This window comes from Mustela erminea, chromosome 16, assembly GCF_009829155.1.
Source record: "Mustela erminea isolate mMusErm1 chromosome 16, mMusErm1.Pri, whole genome shotgun sequence".
Lineage (NCBI taxonomy): Eukaryota > Metazoa > Chordata > Mammalia > Carnivora > Mustelidae > Mustela > Mustela erminea.
This window is the reverse complement of record NC_045629.1, coordinates 23,166,092-23,189,179: the sequence shown is the minus strand read 5'-3', so window position 1 is coordinate 23,189,179 and position 23,088 is coordinate 23,166,092. Positions and strand designations below refer to the sequence as shown.

General features: G+C 41.5%; 3 protein-coding genes across 7 annotated transcripts in view; 2 read left to right on the top strand and 1 right to left on the bottom strand.

Annotated features, from left to right (window-relative positions):
- LACTB2 (lactamase beta 2) overlaps positions 1 to 6,653 on the top strand; it is a 33,599-nt gene extending 26,946 nt beyond the window's left edge. Inside the window, exon 7 of the mRNA XM_032315572.1 lies at positions 6,609 to 6,653. Within this exon, the coding sequence (XP_032171463.1) occupies positions 6,609 to 6,610 (2 nt within the window). The 3' untranslated portion in view covers positions 6,611 to 6,653. The remainder of the gene's footprint in view (positions 1 to 6,608) is intronic.
- The window catches only part of XKR9 (XK related 9), a 100,678-nt gene extending 84,034 nt beyond the window's left edge, over positions 1 to 16,644 (bottom strand). The window contains exons 1-3 of one of the 4 annotated variants that reach the window (XM_032315565.1): positions 11,310 to 11,895; positions 10,402 to 10,562; positions 8,615 to 8,750 (exon numbers count right to left, since the gene is read on the bottom strand). The gene's annotated coding sequence lies outside the window, so the exon portion shown is untranslated. Of the gene's footprint in view, positions 1 to 8,614; positions 8,751 to 10,401; positions 10,924 to 11,309; positions 11,896 to 16,566 lie in introns of those variants that run through there. The other 3 variants (XM_032315562.1, XM_032315566.1, XM_032315564.1) reach the window with 3 other exon arrangements.
- A 374-nt stretch (positions 16,645 to 17,018) lies between these two features.
- TRAM1 (translocation associated membrane protein 1) overlaps positions 17,019 to 23,088 on the top strand; it is a 37,090-nt gene continuing 31,020 nt past the window's right edge. The window contains exon 1 of one of the 2 annotated variants that reach the window (XM_032315561.1): positions 17,019 to 17,303. In XM_032315561.1, the coding sequence (XP_032171452.1) occupies positions 17,181 to 17,303 (123 nt within the window). In that variant the 5' untranslated portion in view covers positions 17,019 to 17,180. The remainder of the gene's footprint in view (positions 17,304 to 23,088) is intronic. The other variant, XM_032315560.1, reaches the window with a different exon arrangement.

The following is a 23,088-nucleotide window of genomic DNA, read 5'->3' as shown; positions in this document are numbered from 1 at the left end:
TCTGCCTTCGGCTCAGGTCATGTCATGGTCTCAGGGTCCTGGGATCTAGTCCTGCATCGGGCTCTCTGCTCAGCAGGGAGCCTGCTTCCCCCTCTCTCTCTGCTTCTCTGCCTACTTGTGGTCTCTGTCTGTCAAATAAATAAATAAAATCTAAAAAATAAAAAAATAAAAAAAAACTAAGTATTTTCCCCAATACCACCCAAAAAAAACAGATCAGTATTCCCATTTCCTAAGTATAGTGTATATCAGCAAAATTTAGATAAGAAATCTGATTATGTATGTAAATGTTGAGATACCTCTTAATCTGCATCTCCTCCATTCTTTCCTATCTCTGACTACACCAGTTGATCAAACCAGAAAAACCCAGTAGTTATTTTTGACATGCCCCCATTCCTCATCTCATCCAATTCTTCAAGTACTTCTTGACTGTTCCAGCTCTAGAATTTTTTGTCTCTACCTCTTATTCCACCAGTGCTTCTTAGTCCAGGCAGTCATCTTCTCTTTCATTGACAACTGCAAAATTCCGTAACTCTGGTCTCCCTACTTCTGTTCTTGCAAGGAGTTAGGGGACAGGGAAGAGAAGGGCATTCTGAACTGAAGAAGTCTGCACAAAGCCATGTAATCATTGTCTTTTTAAGGAACCATGGCACAACTGCAATTGGAGCTACTGGATGAGGGATGATAATGGAAGGCCCTTAAATTTCCTGGTTTTTGAAAGAGTCTAGGCAACTGACCTTTAACAAAAACAATGGCACCCACTGAGTATCTGCTTTGCGCTGGGTACTGGATCAGGCACTGGGGACACATTGGGGAACAAAAGAGATTCTCTACCCTCAAAAGCAGTCATGGAAATGCACAGTCACAATATGGAATACCATTAAATTTGGTTGAGTTATAGAAAGCTTAGAGGAGCCTGAGCTCAGTCTTCAAAGATGAGTAAAGTGGTATCCAGATCCAGGTAAAGAAGTTAGAGATATTTAGGAGATGAGAATTATTATTCCAGTTAGAAGAAATAGTATATGCACGTAAACAGAGAGATGGCAGAATGTCACACAGTTGGGGAACTAAGTTCTATAGCTAGAGTAGATCATTTTTGTGGCTTGAGGTCTTAGAAACAGGCAGCAGCTCAGGAACACAGAAATTTCACAGGAATTAATGTACTGTCATCCAGCCATGCTTCACAAAGGCTGGAGCATGCATAATTAAGGAATTAAGAGGCTAAGCACAGTCCAGAGCAGTTCTAGTCTTACTTTGTTCCCTCCTCAAAAGCAAGAGTTTGTCCCCAACCAATATGGTAATTTCATCTCTTCGTTTCTCTCATATCAGCCAATTAATTTATCCTCCACTTAATATACCCTGTAGTTTTGGATTACTCACAGCTTCTGCTTGCACATTTTCTGTTTACTCAAGAGTTACATTCTCCTTGTCATCACCTCTGCCTTCTCTCTGTGTATCTTCAACTTCTCTTTTGCAACAACTGAATAGCCCTCCATGGGTCTCAGACTCAGACTCATAGAAAAGGACCTGCTTGATGTAATTAATCTTCACTGTCCCTGTTTAAAAGAGCTTTCCTGACATTGTGTCTTATATTATTGACCAGCCTTTATGGTAACTATGCTAGACCAATCATCTGGGACTAAAAGGGAACCCATTCAACAGTAGATGGGGTAAGGATTCTGAGATTGGGCCTTTTCGGTCAGTGGGAGAAGCCAAAAAGCAGCAGAAGGAGTCTCAAAAGTAATAGAAAACAGGGTAACAGATATGAGAAATATTTATGAAAAGGGGGAGGGCACCTGGGTGGCTCAAGTGGGTTAAGCCTCTGCCTTTGGCTCAGGTCATGATCCCAGGGTCCTGGGATGGAGCCCCACATCAGGCTCTCTGCTCAACAGGGAGCCTGCTTCTCCCTCTCTCTCAGCCTGCCTCTCTGCCTACTTCTGCCTACTTGTGATTTCTCTGTCAAATAAATAAAAATCTTAATTTTATGAAAAGGAACAGCACTTAGAAACTACTAGATCTTGAAGGATGGGGATCAAGTAGAAAGGGAGAAGTCTAGTAGAGCTTTCGTTTCTGGCTTGGACAGCTGAGTAGATGCTGACCTGATGATCAAGATAAAAAAAAAATAAAGGAAATGGAGTAGGTAGAATGGGTAAGGAAGCAAAGCTGCATTCTACTGCAGATGAATTTGAAGTACCAACGAACATCCAAAGGTAGATTCCTAGAAGGCACTTTGATCTATGGAGCTGGGGCTAATAGGTACAATATATTTTGCTGCAGCTGACAGAAACTTACTTTCAACTAGCTTAAGCAAAGTTCATTGACACATGTAACCAACCTAAGAAGGATAAGGGTAGAGCCAGCCTTGTGAACAAGAACGAAGATTTGGATCCCATCAATACAACCCAAACCTCTCATTCCTATTTCCTTTTTCACATGTCAGACCCCAAAGCAGATTGGCTTCATCACATGGTAAAGGACACGGCTACAGGCAGCTCTGGACTCAGAGCCTAACCACTCCATAAGCAGTAGGCAAAACTGGTTCTTTCAGCTTCAGTTTGGAAAACCCTAGGGGAAGGACTCAATGATTTACACTGGCTCGTTATCCAGTCCTTGGGTCAGTCTCTGTGATCTACAGAACATGACCGTACTACATTTAGCCCAGCTTTGGTGACATGTCTACCCCTGTGGCCAGAATGAGTGAGAACTGTTCTCAGATAAAGAAGAGTCACAGGAAGATTCTGGAGCAATATTGATTCCTTACTGAATAGATTTCCTTTCCTTCCAAAGTATATAAAACAGTTCTCTGCAGTAGCTCACAGAATGACTGGACCAACTTCATGCAAACCGATTCTTTTCTGTGTGTTTCTGTGAGATTTTTTGTGTGTGTTTTTAAGTTATCTGGGAGTGTTTTCATACCTCCAGATTGTCACTTCAAGAAAAAGTCACAAAAATTGGCTAGTAGCAGGGAAACTAAAATCCTAGAGAAAATGAGAAAAGATTCAAATGCAGATGTTTCTTAATTCTGCCAGTACTATACATTGGTGTCCCCTCCCTTGCAAGTCCCTCCTTGCTTACCAGAGCATGGATCAGCATGAAACTTCCTACCAATTTCCAGGAATTGTTGGAGCAGGAAAATGTACCATAATCAGGCTTTTCCCCCAATCCACTGTGGGGGGGGGGGGGTGCTGTTGAAAGGACACTTTGTTTTGAAAAATAAAAGTTCAATATTTGAAATATTGATTGTGAAAGTCTTAGCTCCAGCTGCCTTGGTGCTGGGCCTTCTGAAACATTTGGAATTAAAATGGAGAATGGAGGAGGGATAGATATAAGTGTATTTACTTGTGTATGCAGAAAGTATCTCTGGAAAGATACCAAAACTATAAGAAAGCTTGATCAAGGATAGGATAATCACTAGGACAGAGGTGTTTTAGCAGCCAAAAAAAAAAAGGTCAATAGTATTAAAGGAAGACTTTTTTTATGTGCTGTTTATGCTTATTTTACTCGTTATTGGATTTTATGACACTAAATTCTCAAAAATATTATCATATTGTTACTGCATATTACCAATTTTACCCTGAAAGATTGCTCATAAATGTTAATATTCTGATTCCTCCACAAATCCACATTAAAATCCATTAACATTATAGGCAGTTTCAAAAAACATTAAGCATTATTCTTTGAAAATGTAATTCTATTTAGTACTATTTATGGCAGACTTACCACATGTTTATTGCTACTCCTTTCCAAGAGCCAATAAAAAAATACATATTAAGTGTACAGAGTTATAGATTTTTAAAAAACACACACTAAAAGGTACAAACCGGAGAAGATGGAGTGCAAGAGGGGATTGCACAGATTATAGCCAAATTTTGAAAAACAGCAAACAGAGCAAGGGCAGTGATACAACGATAGTCTAAAATTACTGTAGGAAGGAAGAAAGCCAATTCACCGTGACAACCCCTTGAGAGGTTAGGGCCTAGAGGCACCAGGTGCTGCAGAAGATGGGGGCAGTTCTCTGTTCTAAAAGTGGGATTGCTGAAAGCTTCTATGTGCAACATACCTGAGTGCTACACAGCCAGGCAACTGCTACCCCAGGAAAGAAACCAAAATGTATTCTTGGAAGTGAAAGGCAGGGAAAAAAAAAAGTGAAAAAAAACAGTAAACGTCTATCCCCTTTCCTTACCTGTCCTCAGAACAGTGGCTTCCAAGCAGATGGCTGCGAGGTGGAAGATTGAGAATTTCCTCTCTAGGGAAAGTGAATGGTACAGACTAAAAATTCTTAACATACATTTATATATAGGTTCTACAACAGAATGGCCCATCTCCCTACAGTGAAGCCTACCGTCTGACAAACCCTTCCATTCACCCACCCACACATACATAGTTTCCAGTCAGTATCTCTCAATATAAACAGAAATCCAAAGTACATCAGAAATGAAAGAACAAAATAAGCAAGTATAGGGAGAAAAAGACAGTGTAAGAAAAAATATTTAATTATTAGTATTCTTAGATGAGGAAAAGTATTATAATTTGTAAAACAAGAAACAACAGGATACTATGAAAAACAGTTCTATGAAAAAACTTCGGAAAGTAAAAAATATAACCGAAATAAACAAATTTGGGGAAACAAAGTTGAGAAAGTCTTTGGAAAACAAAACAAACATAGAAAACAGAAGGGAAAAGATAGAAGACTTTAGGAGGAAACGAGGAGGTATAATATTAAAGTATTAGGGGTTCCAGTAAAAAACTCAAAATAGTCAGAAATTATCAAAATGAAATACGAAAATTTCTTAGAACTGAAGGACCTTAGTCTCCGCTGAGAGAGTCTACTTAAAACAATCCACACTAAGTCATAACATTATAAAATGTCAGACCATCGGGATAAAGAGGAGATCTTAAGAGATTCTGGGTTGTGGGTATGGTGGTAGGATTGAGGGTGTGGAATCACTTAGAGCCTGATGAAAACAGCACTGCCTTTTACAGTGTGTATTAAGGCATAATGCCTTCAAAAATCTGGGGGAGGAAATTATTTGCCCGATAAGTTTATAACGAACCAATTTTTGGTGTGAAAGCAAGGACTCAAAATGTATTATCTGTATGCCCCTTTAGGGAACTACTGGATAATGTACTCCAGAAGAACAAAAACAGAAAGGTATACAATTGAAATAGTAAATCCAACGTAGGAAAATGTCAAAAATAAGTTCAAAGACAAAGGTGTGCCTAAAACCTGCTCTAAATTGGAGCAGGAGGAAGTGGGGGCTCCGAGAGAGAGATTTCCAGAGGGGAAAATGGAACTGACAGGTTCGCTGGTATGTTTGAGCCTTTGGGTGGTCATACAACAGCCCTAGTTGACCAACTGAAACAATGACCAGTTAATAGAAAACTACACTGGTGAGGAAAACATGAGGCAATCATTGGATTCCAAAAAACAAAAGCTACGCAAGGAAGGAATAATTATGAAATAGTATCTGTCACTGCAATTTTACAAAGGCAATAATAAGGTAAGCACTGCCTAAAAATTATGGTCTAGGGTAATAGAAGAAAGGAAATGGGAGATTGAGAATGCTAAATCATCAGCTCAGATAACAGAAAGTCAATAAAGTCTAAAATTAACAAATCAGGAAATAGAAGTATAAGCATTTTACTAATGCCAGAAAAAGAATCTCAAAAACAGAAAGAGATTGGGAAATAGTTTTCCTGTTAGTGCTATTTAATTTTTAAATTAAGTAAATGGTTTGATATAAACTAAACATTTTAATGTCAAAATCCTGATACTATGCAATGGGTGAGTTCCAACTCTTTTAGTCCAGTGAAACAGGCACTTTTGTCATAGAATTTTCTCCTGCAAAAATTATCAGCAGTTGGAAATAATGAGATTCGTGCTTATTTAGTGTTCTCATAGCCCTAAGGATAAGAATCTTGAAGTTCATATTCCTTAGTGGATATAAATGTCAAGCATAAAGTTTTCCCTAAGAGGAAATCCTGCCCCTAGTATCCTGGAGAACCTGGAGAATTAATGTTGAACTGGAGTCATAGACATCCGTGACCTTTAAAGTTTCACTGCAGTATGAAAATCATCTAAAGATAACTAGACCTGAAGTCACCCGGAATCCAGCAGAGTGCTATTTATAACTCTGTGGTAGATCCCAACGTTGTATTCCAGCCCTAATATAGTACAGTATTCAAGATCTATCATAGTTCGAGTTTCTCCTATTGAGATCTAAACTGAATTTAGGATTCGGTAACTAGCCCATGTAAAGAAGAAAAGACTCTGCCTCTATCTCTCAGAGACTTCAGCTAACTCTCTATATTGTCCGTTAAGTTTCTTACGACAAAATTTGCAGGAAAGCTAATACTGATATGACAGACTCCCTCACTTATGTTCACTAGTGTTTTTAAGAACTTCGGGGTGGCTAATGACCCTGAAAAAGTACTCTTCTGAAGAAAACAGTATTTTTTTCAAATCATAGGCTTTCAAATATAAGTTAGGCTGCAGCAAGCTGGACATGTATATGACCTTATTTATATAAGGTATATACTATATACATGTATATGACCTTACTTTGTGCATGAGTGTATTTTTTTAACGAATTTATTTATTTACTTGACAGAGAGCAAGAGAAGGAACAGAAACGGGGAGTGGGAATGGGAGAAGCAGGCTTCCCACTTATGTGGCCCGACTCTGGGCTCGATCCCAAGACTCCAGGATCATGACCCAAGCCAAAGACAGATGCTTAACGACAAAGCCACCCGGGCACCCCTGTGTGTGAGTATATTAATACTGTGCTATCTTTGGCACTGAAGTGTTTGGAGGAAAGTGCATCTCAACCAAAAGACCAGCCAATTAGTTTTTCCCATGTTTGTTGCTATGATTCCCTAAGATTTTAACCCACTGAGTATCTACTTCCTCCCTTTAGGTTGAGCCTGACAGATACACTAGAGGCAAATGAAGCATGAAACATGAAAAGCTTTTTCCCAGGGTTGAAGAAAACTTTTCACTCACAGAAGTTCTCTGGTTTTGCACCACGGAAGTCTTCCCAGCATACTTTGTGGAAGTAGCTAATCCAGCCTCCTTCCTCTAAATCAGTTTTCAAAAATGGTAAAAATGTCTGTCACAAATGATAGATCTCAAAATTCTGCATCTAAACCTGAAACCTCCAGGAATACTATCAGCAGTCCATTCTCCCAGCACAAAATGTACTCTTGGACCACTTGTGTCCCTATTAGCTGGGACACTTGAATATTTCAAATGCATATTTCTGGGCCCTAAGCAGATTTACTGAACCAGAATTTCTGAAGAGGACTAAGGAACACAATTTTTTCTATCAACCCTGATGAATTGTTTTCCCAGATCAAGAGAATTCTAATTTAGTATTGTGTTGTTGGTTTTTATTTGTTAAAGGTTAGTGTGAGATACATACAAAATCTCTGAGTTTGTTTGGGTTTTTTGTTTGTTTTTTTGTTTGTTTTAGAGCTATTGAGGACATTGCCTATTTTATTATTCAATGTTCTTTGGTATCCATGGAATGAAATCCCTTTCTGATTCCAGAGCTAGATAAAAGGTTTTCTCTCCTGTGAACTGATATGTTTCTTTTATTAGACTAGTATTTGTCAAATTTGGCTAATCATCAAAATCACCCAGGGAAATTTTTAAAAATACACAGCTTCCCAGACCCCTTGTAAAATCCATTCATGTGACGCTAATAATTAACCATGTTTCAAAAACTGTACATGGGATGGTATGTAGATAATTCACAATGATCACTTTTTGCTTTGACTTCCTGGAAGCTAGACTTAAAACAATTTTTTCTTGGAATTCAGTTGTTTTTTTTTAAGATTTATTTATTTATTTGAGAGAGGGAAGGGGCAGAGGAAGAGCAAGAATCCCATGCAGGCTCCCTGCTACGTGTGGAGCCCAACTCGGGGGCTCAATCCCATTACCCTGAGATCATGATCTGAGCTGAAATCAGGAGCTGGAGGCTTCATTGACTGAGCCACCCAGGCACCCCAGAATTCAGTTCTTTAATATAATTATTCTCCTTTTTCTTTCCCCATTTTATTATTTGTCTGTTTCGGTATTTTTTAATGAATTTCAATTTCAGGGGAAATAATTCATAATAATACTATCCTTTGGACCAGCACATTCCTTGCAAGAGCATTTAAGCCTAAAATAAATCAATTATTAGGATTACAGAGTGAAAAAATCTGGTGGGCTGAAAAGTTTCATCATTCAGATTTTATGGAGACTTCACAGGAAATTGTTGTTTGAGAAACGCTCTGAAAATCATTGCTATTAAAAGCCATATACATAATTAAGCTTCTGATCCCCTTTGAGCACCTTTGCTACGGGTACTCCCAAGACTATATAACATTGTTCTTTCTTTTCATTCACCACCTCAAGGATCTAATCCATTTTAGTGGTGTTAACCATTGCCATAATGTTGAACAATTTCCAGATGCATGCTTGAGCTTGAGTCATTCACCAAAGCCCCAGGCCTAAATCCTTGGCTAACTGCATAAACTCTTCACCTGGCTCCCAAAGACCACGCATCAATGCGAAGAAACTCACTACCATCCACAATTTCACATTCCTGATTACCGTCCTCTCCCAACTCACCCTTTGGGTAAATAGCATCACCAAAACCGTTCTTCCACACCCAGGCTGAATTAGTCCTTGGCCACTCATTTCTTTTAATCCCCACTCCACTTAGCAGAGCAGTATTTGTGTCCTAATTTGAGGATGTAGATGCAATCTGAAAATCAAAGAAAATGTCAGTGGTTATGAGTAATGCTCAGGAGAAGCAATAAATAATAGGGATAAATGTGCCTCGTTTCACAGGGACAAAACTAAACATTCATCATAGACAGTCTCAGGGACAGAGCCCTTTCTCTTTTCCCCAGCCTAGTGCTCATGCCCCAAATCAAAATAAACTACTAACGGATTTCCCCATATGTCACCTACTCCTGTTTCCATTCATTGCAGGAGTAGCGGTACTGGTGATGGTTTAGTAGTAGTATTTTCCAGTCAATTCCTCCTCTGCAGAGAGTAACAGGGGAATAACAGTACCTAACTCAAGGAGTCATTATGATTGTTAAATATCCATAGTGTTTAGCAGAGTCCTTGGTACCCAATAAGTATTAGTTGCTATTACTTTTCCTGTTATTGTTAACAGAATATATTCACCTATTTTTGATTATTTCACTTTGATTTATACCAGTTAAGCCCCACAAAACACCTAATCTACTCTTTGGTAAAATCTTGCAGAAGATTGTGAGATTTTTATAAGATAAAATGCACATTGTTCATCTTGGGAATTAAAATCTGATGGTTGTAAAATCTTAAGTTATTTTGCTGAGCCTCCGTTTCCTTACTTTAAATAGGAATAACATTAGGTTCCAGGTTGATATGAGGTTAAAACTAATGTATATCGGGGCGCCTGGATGGCTCAGTGGGTTAAAGCCTCTGCCTTCGGCTCAGGTCATGATCCCAGGGTCCTGGGATCGAGCCCTGCATCGGGTTCTCTGTTCGGTGGGGAGCTTGCTTCCTCCTCTCTCTCTCTCTGCCTGCCTCTCTGCCTACTTGTGATCTTTGTCTGTCAAATAAATAAATAAAATTAAAAAAAAAAAAACTAATGTATATCAACAACACCTGGGAGGCTGCAACGGTCTGTATACATTTTAGTTGTTTTCATCTGTGCTATAGGCTTTGCCTTAGGGCGTACAGGCTGACGAAAACAAGGAAACAGGGCCAAAGAATCCTTGGCCACCACCCCAGGACCTTGATTCTACTAGGCACTGAGCCATATACCGTTTTTGATGACTCCAAAATATCGACTCAGTTCAACTAGTCACAAATTCCCTGAGGCATCAGGCCTAATGTTAGAAGCCATTTAGGAAAGCACTTTGCACAGACAGATGCTTTCCTTAGTTCCTTCTCCTCAGGTGAAAGTGATCTACTGGGCAGCCTCCCTGCCAGATGTAATGGCCCAATTATCTCAGGAAGCGGCCCTCACATCCGCTGCTGTGTTCTGCATGTGTTACCCTTCCCAGGAACCACTTACTACCATCTTCCTGTCTGTTCTTGAGAACTAGGACCCTCTCGAAAGCACAACAAATTCCAACTACAGGCCCCCTCTTCTATCTGTGTCTGCTGAGATTATTTCAGAAATCTTCTTGCTGTGCATCTCCATAGTCCTTGGCCATTGCCTCAAGTACAAGTCACTCCCTTCTATTACTTTCATTCACTCATGTTCATGCTGCTACTGGATTTTTCCACCCTGATCCAACCACTTCCTCCTGTTCCTTGACCTCCAGAATCATGTTCTCTGGAGCACCTGTGGTGGTTCATGTTCTTCTTTGCCCAACACCCCTTCCTCCACACCTTCCAGTAATAAGCGCACCCACCCTAGCCACAGGGTGACCAAAAATTGACCCAGAAATGATCATGCTACTAAGCCAGACTAGTCTGGGTATCTCCTTGGGATTATTTTGACAGAACTTCCAAGTGACCATGTTCTCTGCCATGTAAGTAAATTCCAATTATAACAGGGAAAGAACAAAGCAAGCTGAAAAAAAATATAGAAAAAAGGAGATGTGTTGAGAGTCCTGATGAAGTCAAATTCCTGGTTCTAGTTTCTAAGATCCACAATGCACTCCAATTCCCGAAGATTTTTTTCCAGTCTGTTAACTTTTAGCCCAATATATCTAATTTTCAGTCACTTGCAACTAAAAGAATTATAACTAATATAAACCATCTCATTATAAATAAACTCCACTCATCTTCACCTGTTAGACCAAAAATTCTCTTCACCAGTTGCTTTGACTGTATCATAGCCCTCTCCTCAAACCACCAATCTCCTTCAGCTCTCTTAGGACCTTCCTTTTCAACTACAGAGCCACCCTACTCCTTAAAAAAACCCCGCTCCTTCAGCCATCTTTCCCTCTACACTTATTGCCTTTAGTCTCCCCATTCATTCATTCATTCCTTCAGAAAAGGAATCTGGCTCCCAGTCCTCCTTGCACTGCTTCTCCTGATCTCATCACCCATGTGGGAGAACCTCCACTCTCAGATCCATGACCACCTTGTCTCTACTGACCTTTACTCCTTCCTTTCCGTGTGAAAACTGGTGTCCCCTCCTACGTAAATGGAATTCTCTACGTATGTTCTGGTGGATCCCAAACCACAGAGACCTCAGTCCCTTCCCACGTCTTCCCATTGCCCCAGTGTCTTCAACCTCTCCCTCTCCTCCCTCCTTCTTGTCGTCTAAACATGCGTAACTCCCACATCATTCAAAAGCAAACACAAACCCTACCTGGATCCTTTATTCCTCTTGAGTTACATACCTTGCTCTCTCTTCCTCATCAAAGCTAAACTTCTTGGAAGCATGTCCACTCTTGTTTCCCAAGCTTCACTTTGCACCACTCTCTGAAACTGATCTCCCTTCTCCCAGAGAAGCTTTGACTGAGGCCCCTGATGTGTTAAATAAGGCAAAATTAAATAAAGTGAAATAAGTTATAGGTTAAAGGCGAGAAAGTCTACCTTGGGCCCCTTAAGCTTCTAGAGGCAGAAGATTACAGTCCTAACCCTAGCGGGACACAGGGTGCTTTAGATGGCTCACAGACTTTCATAACCATTACCAGCCAGCTCTCCCTCAACCCCCTCCAAGTGTGATGTGTCATCTCCTGCCAATCTTTCCTACTAATAACAACACAGCATTATGAATTTTGTTTATTATTTCCACAGCAGTAAAAATTATACTCAAGGAAAATATATAATTTCCAACTATTAATGGAGTGAATTTGCTTCCTCATAGAAATATAATTTCTTACTTACATCTGAATACAACTTTATATTTTAAATATTTACTGTAAATCATATAACAATGGCATGTAAACAGATCAATGACCTGCTTTTAAAAAAAAAAAAAAGTGCTATGTTTCCATCAGGGCAGGACTATCCTCTGGAATGATTAAGGTTGATAGTCATTTCTCCCTACAAGTTCAACCTTTTCCTGCTAAGTGAAGCTTCTGGAGGAGCACTTACATGAAACAAGAAAGGGTTTGGCAAACAGATTACCAGCCCCATGACTTGGGGCAAATTATTTAACCTCTCTGAGCCTCAGTTTCCCTGTTAAAATTAAAATAATAACACCTATTTCATAGGGTTTTCATGAAGACTAAATGCTTTAACCCATGTGAAAGCAAAATACCTGTAACGTAGTAGGCATGCAACAAATAGGTCCTCATCCTTTATCCTTCTGGCATCTAGGAGAGGTGGAAATGCAACAGTCCCACTTCATCCTCGCTTCTATCGGTCCCAGAGTGGGACATACCTGAGCAACCAATCTGCTTGAAACAAGCCTTCAGAAACCCAAGGATCTTGGTAAGACAAAGTTCCCCACTACCATGACCCACTCTGAGAGGATTCAATGCTGGTCACCGCTCCTTACAAACTGCTTAAGAGGCCAATTCTACAAAGAAAGTTGAAATTAGAACAGATTCCCTGCTTTCCCCTAAAAGACCATGAGAATAATTCCACCATATACTGAAACACTCTCCACCTTGGTACCCTCCAGAAGCAAACCTCCAGAGTCATCCATTGTCACCATCTTCTCTTTCCCCACATGATTCTGCTCATCCCTTTGCTGACTTAAACTAAAAGCCATGCCCCTCGCCCCTAAACCCTTCTACTTTATCCCCTGGGACCCCAGCTGTGTCAACTGCCAAATCCTCTGCACGTTCCATTGCTTTCTGTATGTTTTCTTCACCCTCTTATGCAGAAACCCGGCTACAGCTCTGACTGAAAACTGAAACCTGCTTTCCTTAGTGCCTTGTCAAGAGGTGGCTGTTTCTTCCCTCCCGCTCCTCACATACCACCAGGGGTGGAGTGGGTGTTTTTCATGATCCTTATGGCTGATGACAGTTTTCCTCCCTCGCTCAAAAACCCCAGCTCTTCTGGAAGCCCATGCCCTCCAACTATACCACCCACATCCCCCTGTGGTAATCATCTGCTAAACTCTCTGACTCCTCTTCATTTATGTCAGACGTTAGCACCTGGCTCATTCCCTGGCTCCCTTCCCATTCTACTCCTCCAGTCATTCTTGGTGACTGAACATCCATGTAAATAGTGTGTCAAGCATCCTAGCCTCCTGGTGCCTTGACAATGCATTCCTTCTCCATCTACCTCAGTACTCCCTCCCTCCATCATGCCTTTGCCATCTCCTGGCCAATGACTGCACAACATCTGAACTCACTCCCAGCATCCAATTCCCTGACTACTTCCTTCTTAACCAACTAGTTCCACTCCAGCCATCTTCAACCCCATGGGCGCCCCCCACTCAGAGGCCCTAGCACTGTTTCTCTGCATCTGTCAGAGAACTGGCAAGGACTAGAGGCATGTTCAGATGGGTTTATTTGGAGAGGGTTTGACAAAGTGCCACTTCACGGAGGAGTGGGCAGGTAGAGGGAATGAACAAGAGATAGGGAAGCTTCTGATGACTGGGGGTGTGGAAAGCCATTACCACCAACAGCCTGAAGAGGCCAGGGAGAGAATGAGCTCACTGAGCCCAGGGAGAGCCAAACAGTGAGAGAAAGGTTACATGACAAGGGCTGATCACAGAAAAACACAGGCACTCCAGAAACAATAAAGCAACAAGGAATCAGGGACAATAAATCCCCAAAACTCTCCTCTGCCTTTTTGACCAGTGCCTTCCCTTGGCCAAAGTTTACTAGAAGTCAGAGGGCAAGAAAGCCTCAGGGATGCAGTCTGCAAACGTTTGCCTTTCACAGCAGGAAAGGGTGGACTGCGGGCTGGAAAGTGATACAGGATGGGACACAACCACCCCTCACAGTGTTCACTTCATTAGCTCTGCCCTTATCTGCAAATATCCTCAACATCCTCGTCCTTCTGCCACACAGGCCTTGCAAAACCCAGCTTTCTGCCTTCTCCACACCTGGATCCAAGCAGGGGGTGTGGCTGCAGACAAGTCTCACTTTGAATTTATGTCCACAAGTCTCAAGGAGCCTCTGCTGTCTGATTATGTTCCCCCAATCCATTCACCCTCCCATAGTTTAACACCATTCTCTCTGCAAACCTCGTCCCCACTCCTGATGACTTCATTTCATATTTTACTGAGAAAACAGAAGCGATCAGAAGTTGCACAAAATACAACTAAATTATCATAGACTCAAATGCAAAAACTAAAACTGTAAGGTTCTTAGAAAAAACAAGCAAACCTCTGTCATCTTGCGTTAAATAAATTCTTTTTAAGATTTTATTTATTTATTGGAGAAAGAGAGTGGAGTAAGAGGGAGACCACAAGCAGGGGTGGGGCAGCAAAGGCAGAGGAAGAAGCAGGCTCCCCACTGAGCAGATAGCCCATGCCATCCCTGGACTCTGAGATCTCAACCCAAGCAGGAGGCAAACATTTAACTGCTTAACCGACTGAGCCACCCGGGGCCCATAAGCAATGATATCTTAGTACACAAAGAGCAAATGATAAAAGAGAACACAGATCAATTGGGCTTCACCAAAATTAAAAACTTTCGTGCTTCAAAGAACACCATCAAGAAAACAGAAAGACAAACACACTAGAAGAAAATGTTTTCAAATCAGGTTATCTGAAAAGGGACTCGTATCTAGAATATATCTTAAAAACTCATAACTGAATGAATTAAAAAATATTAATAACCCAGAATATAGCAAAGGATTTAAAGAGACATTTCTCCAAAGATATACAAATGGCTAGCAAGCGCATGAAATGGCTAAGAATCAACAGCATTAGTAGGGAAATGCACGTCTAAGACATAATAAGAAGCAACCTTAAGCCACTGGGATGGATAAAATTACTCGATAGAAAATAACAAATAGTGGCAAGGTTGAGTAGAGACTAGAACCCCCAGACATTGCTAGTGGGATGGTAAAATGGTGCAGCGCCTTTGGAAATCAGTCTGACAGTTTCTCAAAAAGTAAAACATATAGTTGCCATGTGACCAGCAACTCTAGGTGGATACCCAAAACAAAAGTCCCTATAAAACCTACACGCTAATGCTCACAGCAGCATTACTCACAATCACCAAAAGGGAGAAACAAACCGAATGTCTGTGAACTGATAAATGGATAAATAATATGTGATATATCCATACACTATTGTTTTGCCCATAAAAAGAAACGAAATACTGATACATGCTACACCGCGGCTGATCCTCAAAACCCTCATTTATCTTAAGTAAAAGAAGCCAGTCAGAAAAGACCACAGTTCTATGTATGTGGAATGTCAGAATAGGCAAATCTAGAGAGGCACTAAGATGAGCGGTTGCCAAGGACTGCCAAGTCCATGAGGGAAAATGGAAAGTGAGTGGTAACATGTACAAGATTTTTTTGGAGGGTGATAAAAAAGCTCTAAAGTTAGAATATGGGGATGGCTGCACAACTTTGTTAATGTTCTAAAAACCACCAAATTGTACACTTGAAATAGGTGAACTATGTGATAAAAATTATAAAAATTTTAAAAATTTAACTTAAAATTTTAAAATGTGTATTCAAAAAATACATTTGAGGGGCTCCTGGGTGGCTCGTCCTTAAGCCTCTGCCTTCAGCTCAGGTCATGATCCCAGGATCCTGGGATTGAGCCCCGCATCAGGCTCCCTGCTTGGTGGGAAGCCTGCTTCTCCCTCTCCCACTCTGCCTGCTTGTGTTCCCTCCGTTGCCGTGTCTCTCTCTGTCAAATAAACAAATAAAATCTTTACCAAAAAAAAAAATATATATATATATATACAGTTGAATCCTAAGAGACAAATGCCTAGATCAGTCATAGAAGTCAGCAAAGGTTTCAAAGAGATCACACATGAATGAGATTTGACGGCTCTCCTCCTGAGGCTGTGGCAGTGGTAAGGGGGAAAAGGAATAGAATTACCTGAGTGTGATAATAGTTTGGATATGGAAGGCTGCTGAAAGGTATCAATCCAGGATGACTGTGGTTTCTGGATTTGGCAAACAGGTAAAGAGTGGTGCGATTTAAGAGAAAGAACACAAAGGAGTCTTGGTTTGGGTAGAAAGATGAAAGAGGAAGATCTGTCTTTTCCACAAACCTTTTGTACCATCTCTCTAGATTACTAAGAAATGTTAATAAGTATCAGGCAGGTAAACCCAAACAAATTCTGATTGTCTTCAGTGAGAGGCAGGGAGGGATGGGGATGTAGGTGGGACTGAACAGGAACTGTTAATTAAAAAAAAAAAAAAAGAAAAAGAAAAAAACAAAAACTAGTTCAAGCTTTCAACAAGTGTTTTTTTTAAGTCCCCAACAGTGTTTAAAATAACTCTGGGGGCACCTGGGTGGCTTAGTGGGTTAGGCCAATGCCTTTGGCTCAGGTCATGATCCCACGGTCCTGGGATCGAACCTGGCATCGGGCTCTCTCTGCTCAGCGAGTAGCCAGCTTCCTCCTCTCTCTCTCTGCCTCTCTGCCTACTTGCGATCTGTCAAATAAATAAAATCTTAAAATAAAATAAAATAAAATAAAATAACTCTGAAGTTAATATTTAAGACACTAAAACTGAAGAAGTCACCTTACCCTTGTGTAGTGAGACGGTAGTCCCATGTTTTGATTACCGTGGTGGTGGCTGTGGCTTACAAGAAGTGACAATCTATATGAAAGCAAGCACTGACACCCAAGCCCAGAGAGCCCAGGAGGGCGGGAAGACAATGCTTTCGGCCATGCACGCCACAGCACGTGGCCATTCTCGACCCGCCGCGGACTCAGCCTGTTAGCTCAGCGCAGAAAGCTCGCGCCTCAAACGACTGCCAACCTCCATCCTGGAGCCGAGCAGTGGGCGTGCCGCTCTGATTCCTTACCCAGGAGAGGCCGTGGGCCGACGGCCTCCGGTCCCCAGGCGGCGCTGTGGGCTCGCAGGGGCGACCCCGGCACGAGCGAGCGCCGTCTCCCCGGTGCGCATGCTCACCCCCGCTGTGGGCTTGCTTGCCATTTTTTTTTTTTTTTTTTTTTTTTTCCGGGCGGCCCCGGCGGCTGCGTACTGGCTGTGGGATGGGAAGTGAAGCCCCAGCGAGCGGCAGCGGCAGGGCTGTGAGGAGCAGCCAGGGGGAGGCGGCGGCGGCAGCTAGTCGGTGAGCAGCTGGAAAGAGCGGAGCCGGGGAGGAGCACCTGCAGGCACGGGCGGTGGCTTCACCATGGCGATTCGCAAGAAAAGCACTAAGAGCCCCCCGGTCCTGAGCCACGAATTCATCCTGCAGAATCACGCGGACATCGTCTCCTGTGTGGCGATGGTCTTCCTTCTGGGGCTCATGTTCGAGGTGAGTCCGTCCCGCGCCCCAACCGCCCCGTCGCTCCCTCCTCGGGCTGCCAGCCTTGGCCCCTCGGCCCAGGACCGCGGGGGACCGGACGGGGAGGGGGAGGTACCGGCCCCCCGGACCCCGAGGTGGAGGCCTGCCCTGCCCTGCCCTGCCGTGCCCCGCGCCGGCTTCGGGCTGCCGAGCCCCGGCAGGCCTGGCCGCCGCCCGCAGGACCCGGGGGCCGCCGCGTCGCCCCCTTAGCGGCCGCGCACACCCCGCCCCCGCCCCCGTCCCCTCCCGTCGGCCTCGCCGCGCAGTTCCTGGTTCCCGCGAAGGGTTACGTGGCAGCCGGCGAGGGGCCGGCGGGCGGCGGGGGCGGCCCCTGCGCTGCCGAGCTGGCTCCGGGCGGGCGGGTAGTCGGCCCTGGGGGCCGAGTGCGTCCGGCGGGCGAGGGCTGGAGATGAGTGGAGGCCAGGCCTGGCGGTGGGCCGGGGGGGCGGGGGGCGCCTGTGGGACCGAGTCAGGGATGAACGCGAAACCGACGGAACCGGGCGTCCGCTCCCTCTTTGAAGGGCGGTGGCCCGGGGCAGCGAGTGATCGCCACGAGTTCGGCACACTGAGGCACACCCGATTGTTTTCATTCTTCTCTCCCGAACTGGTATTATTGCCACTTGCCGAACTTTTTGCCGTGCTTTTGCTTTTCCCTTGAACAAGGTCTGATCCGTATATCTCGCTTCTGAACAGCAGTGCCAAGAAGCCGAGTGATTCTCTTTCTGTTTCGTGAAGTATGAGAGGATGGAAATGTCAGGAGTGTGTAAATTCTCTTCCCACATATCTAGTATTTTGATGACTTATTTAACAGCTGTTGAATGTGGGTAATAAACTTTGCAAGGTGAACGTGTATATAACATCCTACGGTTTTCTTTCCCTCACTCCTCAGTACACACGCCCATTCCTTATCTTCTTGAACTTCTAAATTTCTCTGTATAGATGCTCTGCCCCATTAAATACACTAATTATTTTACTTGTGAATTGTTTGTCTCTCTCCTCCTGGAATATAACCTCAGTGAGGGCAGAAACTGAGGTTTTATTACGCTGTTCCCAGTGCCCAGAATAGCACCTGGGACATAGTAGGCGCTTAAAAAGTATTTGATGGATGAATGATATTAAAAATTCGTGAGAAAAACTAGTAGAATGAGACTGCCAGTGACAGCTGAATACGGTTTTTTATGACTAAGATGAATAAAATTTTTAAGTGGCGTCCACGTGGGTTTTATAAATGTTATTAGATAACTTAAAATTTTAGTTTACTTGTGCTTCTCTTCTGATAGGCTTTTCTGGATCTACACAGATGTTTTTATTCCTGACAGTGCCATTTATTCTGCTGAGCCCCCTGCTAAGGGGGCAGTAGGTATGATGGAACTGAAGGTAGAAGAAGGAAACTAACATACGTCCCACGCTTTTAAGCTGGCCCTGTGCTACTTACCTATCAGGTGACCCAAGTCTAAGCCTCAGTTTTTCAACCTAAGGAAATAACAGCACCTGTGGTATTCTCACAGCCATTGTTAGGTTATAAGGATCAGATAATATGGTGTGACTGCCGCTCATGGTTGTTTAAAGTACTATATGAGCGTATCATATTAAAAGTGCAATTCTAAACATTTGTACTCACTTTCTGAATTTTGTTTCTATATACTTTCTATTTTGATATTAGAAGTAATACCTTTGTATGTACAGTATATTCAACAATTTTATAAAACTTGTCATAACCCATCTCCATACGGTAAGAATTCTGACTCTAAAAATCTAATCTAAGAATAATATTACCTGCAGGGTATATTTACAATGCTTTGAGTGAAATGGAATATTAATCAGAAATCCCAACACTTAGAAATGGTATAACTTTGCTTTTTTGTAAAAGATTTCACAGTCTCTTACTACATTTCTAGGGAAGTTCACCACCTATACTTTGCCTCACATATCAGTGATTTTTTTTTTTTTTTTTAAGATTTTATTTCTTTAAGTTGGGGAGGGGGTGGCCGCAGGGAGGAGCAGAGGGAGAAGGCAAGCTGACTTTCTGCTGAACGTGGAGCCTTCCAAGGGGCTCAGTCTCACAACCCTGAGATCTTGACATGAGCCAAAATCAAAGGACTAAATGACGGAGCCACCCAGCCGCCCCATGTCAGTGATTTTTTTTATAATAGAGAGTGGATTTTTATTTCTGTGTAAATCTACAAAATTTATAAATCTAAATAGACACAACAAAGATTTAAATAGAAGCTTTTAGTTCAAAAGAGAATGTAAGATATGGAAGAGGGAAGTTTGTGCAAGTTGTATTTGTTTCTTACCACATGTTAAAGTTTTAGGATTTGAGTGCATGTTATATACATATCAGGAAAAATTGACAAAGTTAGTTTGGCTGTTTGAGTTTTAAAATAATTGCTGCTGAATCTCAAAATTAGCAGAACTATAGAATTACAGTATTTGTGTTTGAATAATAGAGAAGTTGATGTTTTTGCAGTAGAACTTCTTAGGCTTTTGTGTAAATATATTGAGGAAATGTCGGAGGATTTATGGAGAAATTGATGGAGTGATAACAGATACTGTATTACTAACTAAAATGAAAAATCAATATAAATATACTGTAGAAGCATAGACGTTATAGCTGAAGGGGCCGGGTTCAAGTTAGGGGTAATAGTTTTGGCTCCGCAGCTTGCTCCCTGGGTGACCTAGGGCAGATCATTTAACTTCTCAGAACTTGTTTCCTTTCTGTAAAACAGGGCTCATTGGGTTACTCGGAGAATTAAATTAACTAATGTGTATCATGGCTTTAGTTCAGTGCTTGGTTTACAGGAGCCATGCCATAAATAGTAGCTATTATTATTCATTAGATATTTATCAAAGTTGAAAATAGAAGACAGCATTTTTCGGTGAAAAAAGTGAAAGAGATTCTATGGAAAAAGGTTGATTTTTTTAAAAAAAAAAAAAGGTAGTCTGTTTTGGAAAAATCTAAGTTTGATTTCCAAGAAACTTCATGTTATCAAAAATTGGTTGTAAATTTTGAAATCATGGTTTTAATTACAGTCAGTATCTGTCCACATAATACAAATCATGGTCTTTGGTTAATGGCTTCATATTTGAGTTGGGAAAATTTGAACAGTTGAAAAATAGAAGGGTGCTTGGGAATCCAGGCGAGGATAAGAGGAGTGAGAAGTTAGGGCTTTCCAAGAGGAATATTTTCTTCTGGAAGGGAGCTTCTTTGCAGGAGTCTAGGTGGTTTGTGCTGTGCTGATTTGGGGGAACAAATCTTGGAACCATTTTGGAGGGTTTGGGGTTTTTTTTTTTATTATTATTTTTAAGAATGACTTGTCTTAATGCTCATATTTTCTTTCCATCTCATTTTTTAAGAACATAATTTTATTTAAACTTAAAGTGATGGAGAAGTAGAATGTGATATTCAGAAATTGTCTTTATCTTTTAGGTATATAGTCAATGTAGTAAATCACACCTGCCTCTAATAAGTACAATATAATTTGAACAAGAAAAAAATAGTAAACCCAAACTGGTGACCTCTTAATTAAGGAAACATTAGGATATTCATGATATTACATACAACATAGAATTAGATAATTCCTTAGAGTTTGTGGAGCCTGTTTAAGATGTATCTGAATAAGTTTCTTTCTTTTCTTGTAAGTGGAAAGCAGTGTTAATCAATATCCAAAACTGTCATAAACTCAGTTATTTTTACTTTTGAGTGTATTATATATTTCTGCAGCTTATTTTATTCCAAACTAATTTGTCTTCCTATTAATTGATTGTAATATTAGTTTAAAGTAATGCTGGCTGTAGTGCGAGGCTTAGGGAGGCCTGGAAATGGCTAGTAGCATGATTTTTCTATAAACTTTTGGGGTGTGTAGGTGGTATTTTTCCTCTTGCTGTACTTAATGCCACATGCTAAAGTAGCTGGAGGCCAGATTTTAATTTTATTTGGAAACCTACCATAAAACTATAATCTAATTTTTGTTGCTTTTGGCATTTGATATTAAATGTATCTTTGAAGAATTTCACTTGTCATTTGTAAAGAGCTCCTGAGAAATTTTCTTAGCTACAGTAATGGTGACCTCATATTCTAAACTAGAAACAGGTATATAGAGAAACTGTGTATGTGTTGATACATGTGGAGTCTGAATAAAGATATCAAAAAATGAAGTTTGGTCATCAGTCAGCTTTATTAAAAATAATCACATGAAAGCCGTGTTGCCCTGGAAACTCATGCCATTATTCTGCTCTGATGCATTCATGTGAATGACCCAAATGGTAGTACCAGAACCCTTGCTGGCCTTTTCTATGCAGGTGACCTTTCTGTATCTGCGACGGATAAGCAACTCACTTTAGTGGCCATACAATGGACTTGATCACGTAGGCTTGCGTTGTTTCCAGATTCTGAATTGCAGTATAGCAGAGCTCAGCCACAACCTACATGTCACTTCACCTCCTTCATTCTGCTGCTCATGTGCTGACTGTCCACTTAGTCTAAGCTTTTATGGTGCATTGGCTCCCTCATTGCTTTGCTCTCTCCCTGCAGACTTTAACTACTTGTCCACACTCCCCAGGCCTCAGCTCCCTCTCCCTCTTGGTCTTTTCTCCATATTAGCCCTGTAAATATCCAGCTGTGGATTCAGCCCACCCTCTGCCTTTTCTGTGCTTCTGCATTTGTGGATTGCTAAAGGTTGTCAGAGAAAGTCATACACTTGTGCTGATAGATTATATTACAGATCAAAAGTTTCTAATCTCAGACATTAGTAACACCCAGTGACCTTTTTTACTTTTCCCTGGCCAGCTCCTTTGCTATAGGAATGAAATAAATACTCATCTTTCAAGTCCCTAATTATGCTTAGCAGATGGCTTTGCTTTTTTTTCTCTGCCACGAGAAAAATAAGAATTTACTAGATGTACGTTTCTTCATTTTTCCTGCCTTTTGAATCTGTCTTATCCATTACTGCCTTCTTCCCCATTTAAGAAGAAAACTTCGAGGTTAACTTCTAGCTCTATCCTTACATTTTATTTCCTACCAGATCTTTCTATCCATTACCCCCTTAAATGTTTAATTTCTTCCTTTTCCCTGGCATCTTCCTGATTGCGCCCACATACACTCAGTCTCATAAAAACAACATAAATCTTGATCTGGCATCCATCACTGGATACCACTTTGTTTCTCTTGTGTTCTTCAGTCAGTGGTGTGGTTTTTACTCTCACTGCTTCATAGGAATCACTCAAGCCATGACTGCTGATGGCTTCTTAAAATGTCCAGTCCACTGTACTCTTTTCCTGCCAAGTGTCTTTTGAAATTTCGACTTTATTAACCACACCTTTTTGAAATGTTTCCGTCTTGGCCTTGGGGGCATCAAGCTGTCTTCATTCTCTTTCTGCCTGTCTGATCATTTCTTCTTATTTTGCCACAAGCTTTTTCTCTGCCCACGCCACAGTTGTGATGTTGTCCTACTTCTCTGCAAACACAATGCTGTCTCCATAGATGATTTATGTACCCCACAGTTTCAACTACCTACTATAAGTAGAGACTCCCAAGTCTTTAAGCAAGAATCTCCCTGCAGAGTGCCAGGCTTAGGCTTATCTGCCTCTTTCCACCCAAATATCTCACAGAAATCTAAGTCCATCTAAAACTCAGTTTTTTCTCTTTTCCCCGAAAGCTGCTGCTCCTCCTGTATTCCACATTTTTATTAATAGTATTACTTTTCACCCCATTGTTCAAGATATTACGTATTCTCACATAATCTGTGATTCTTCC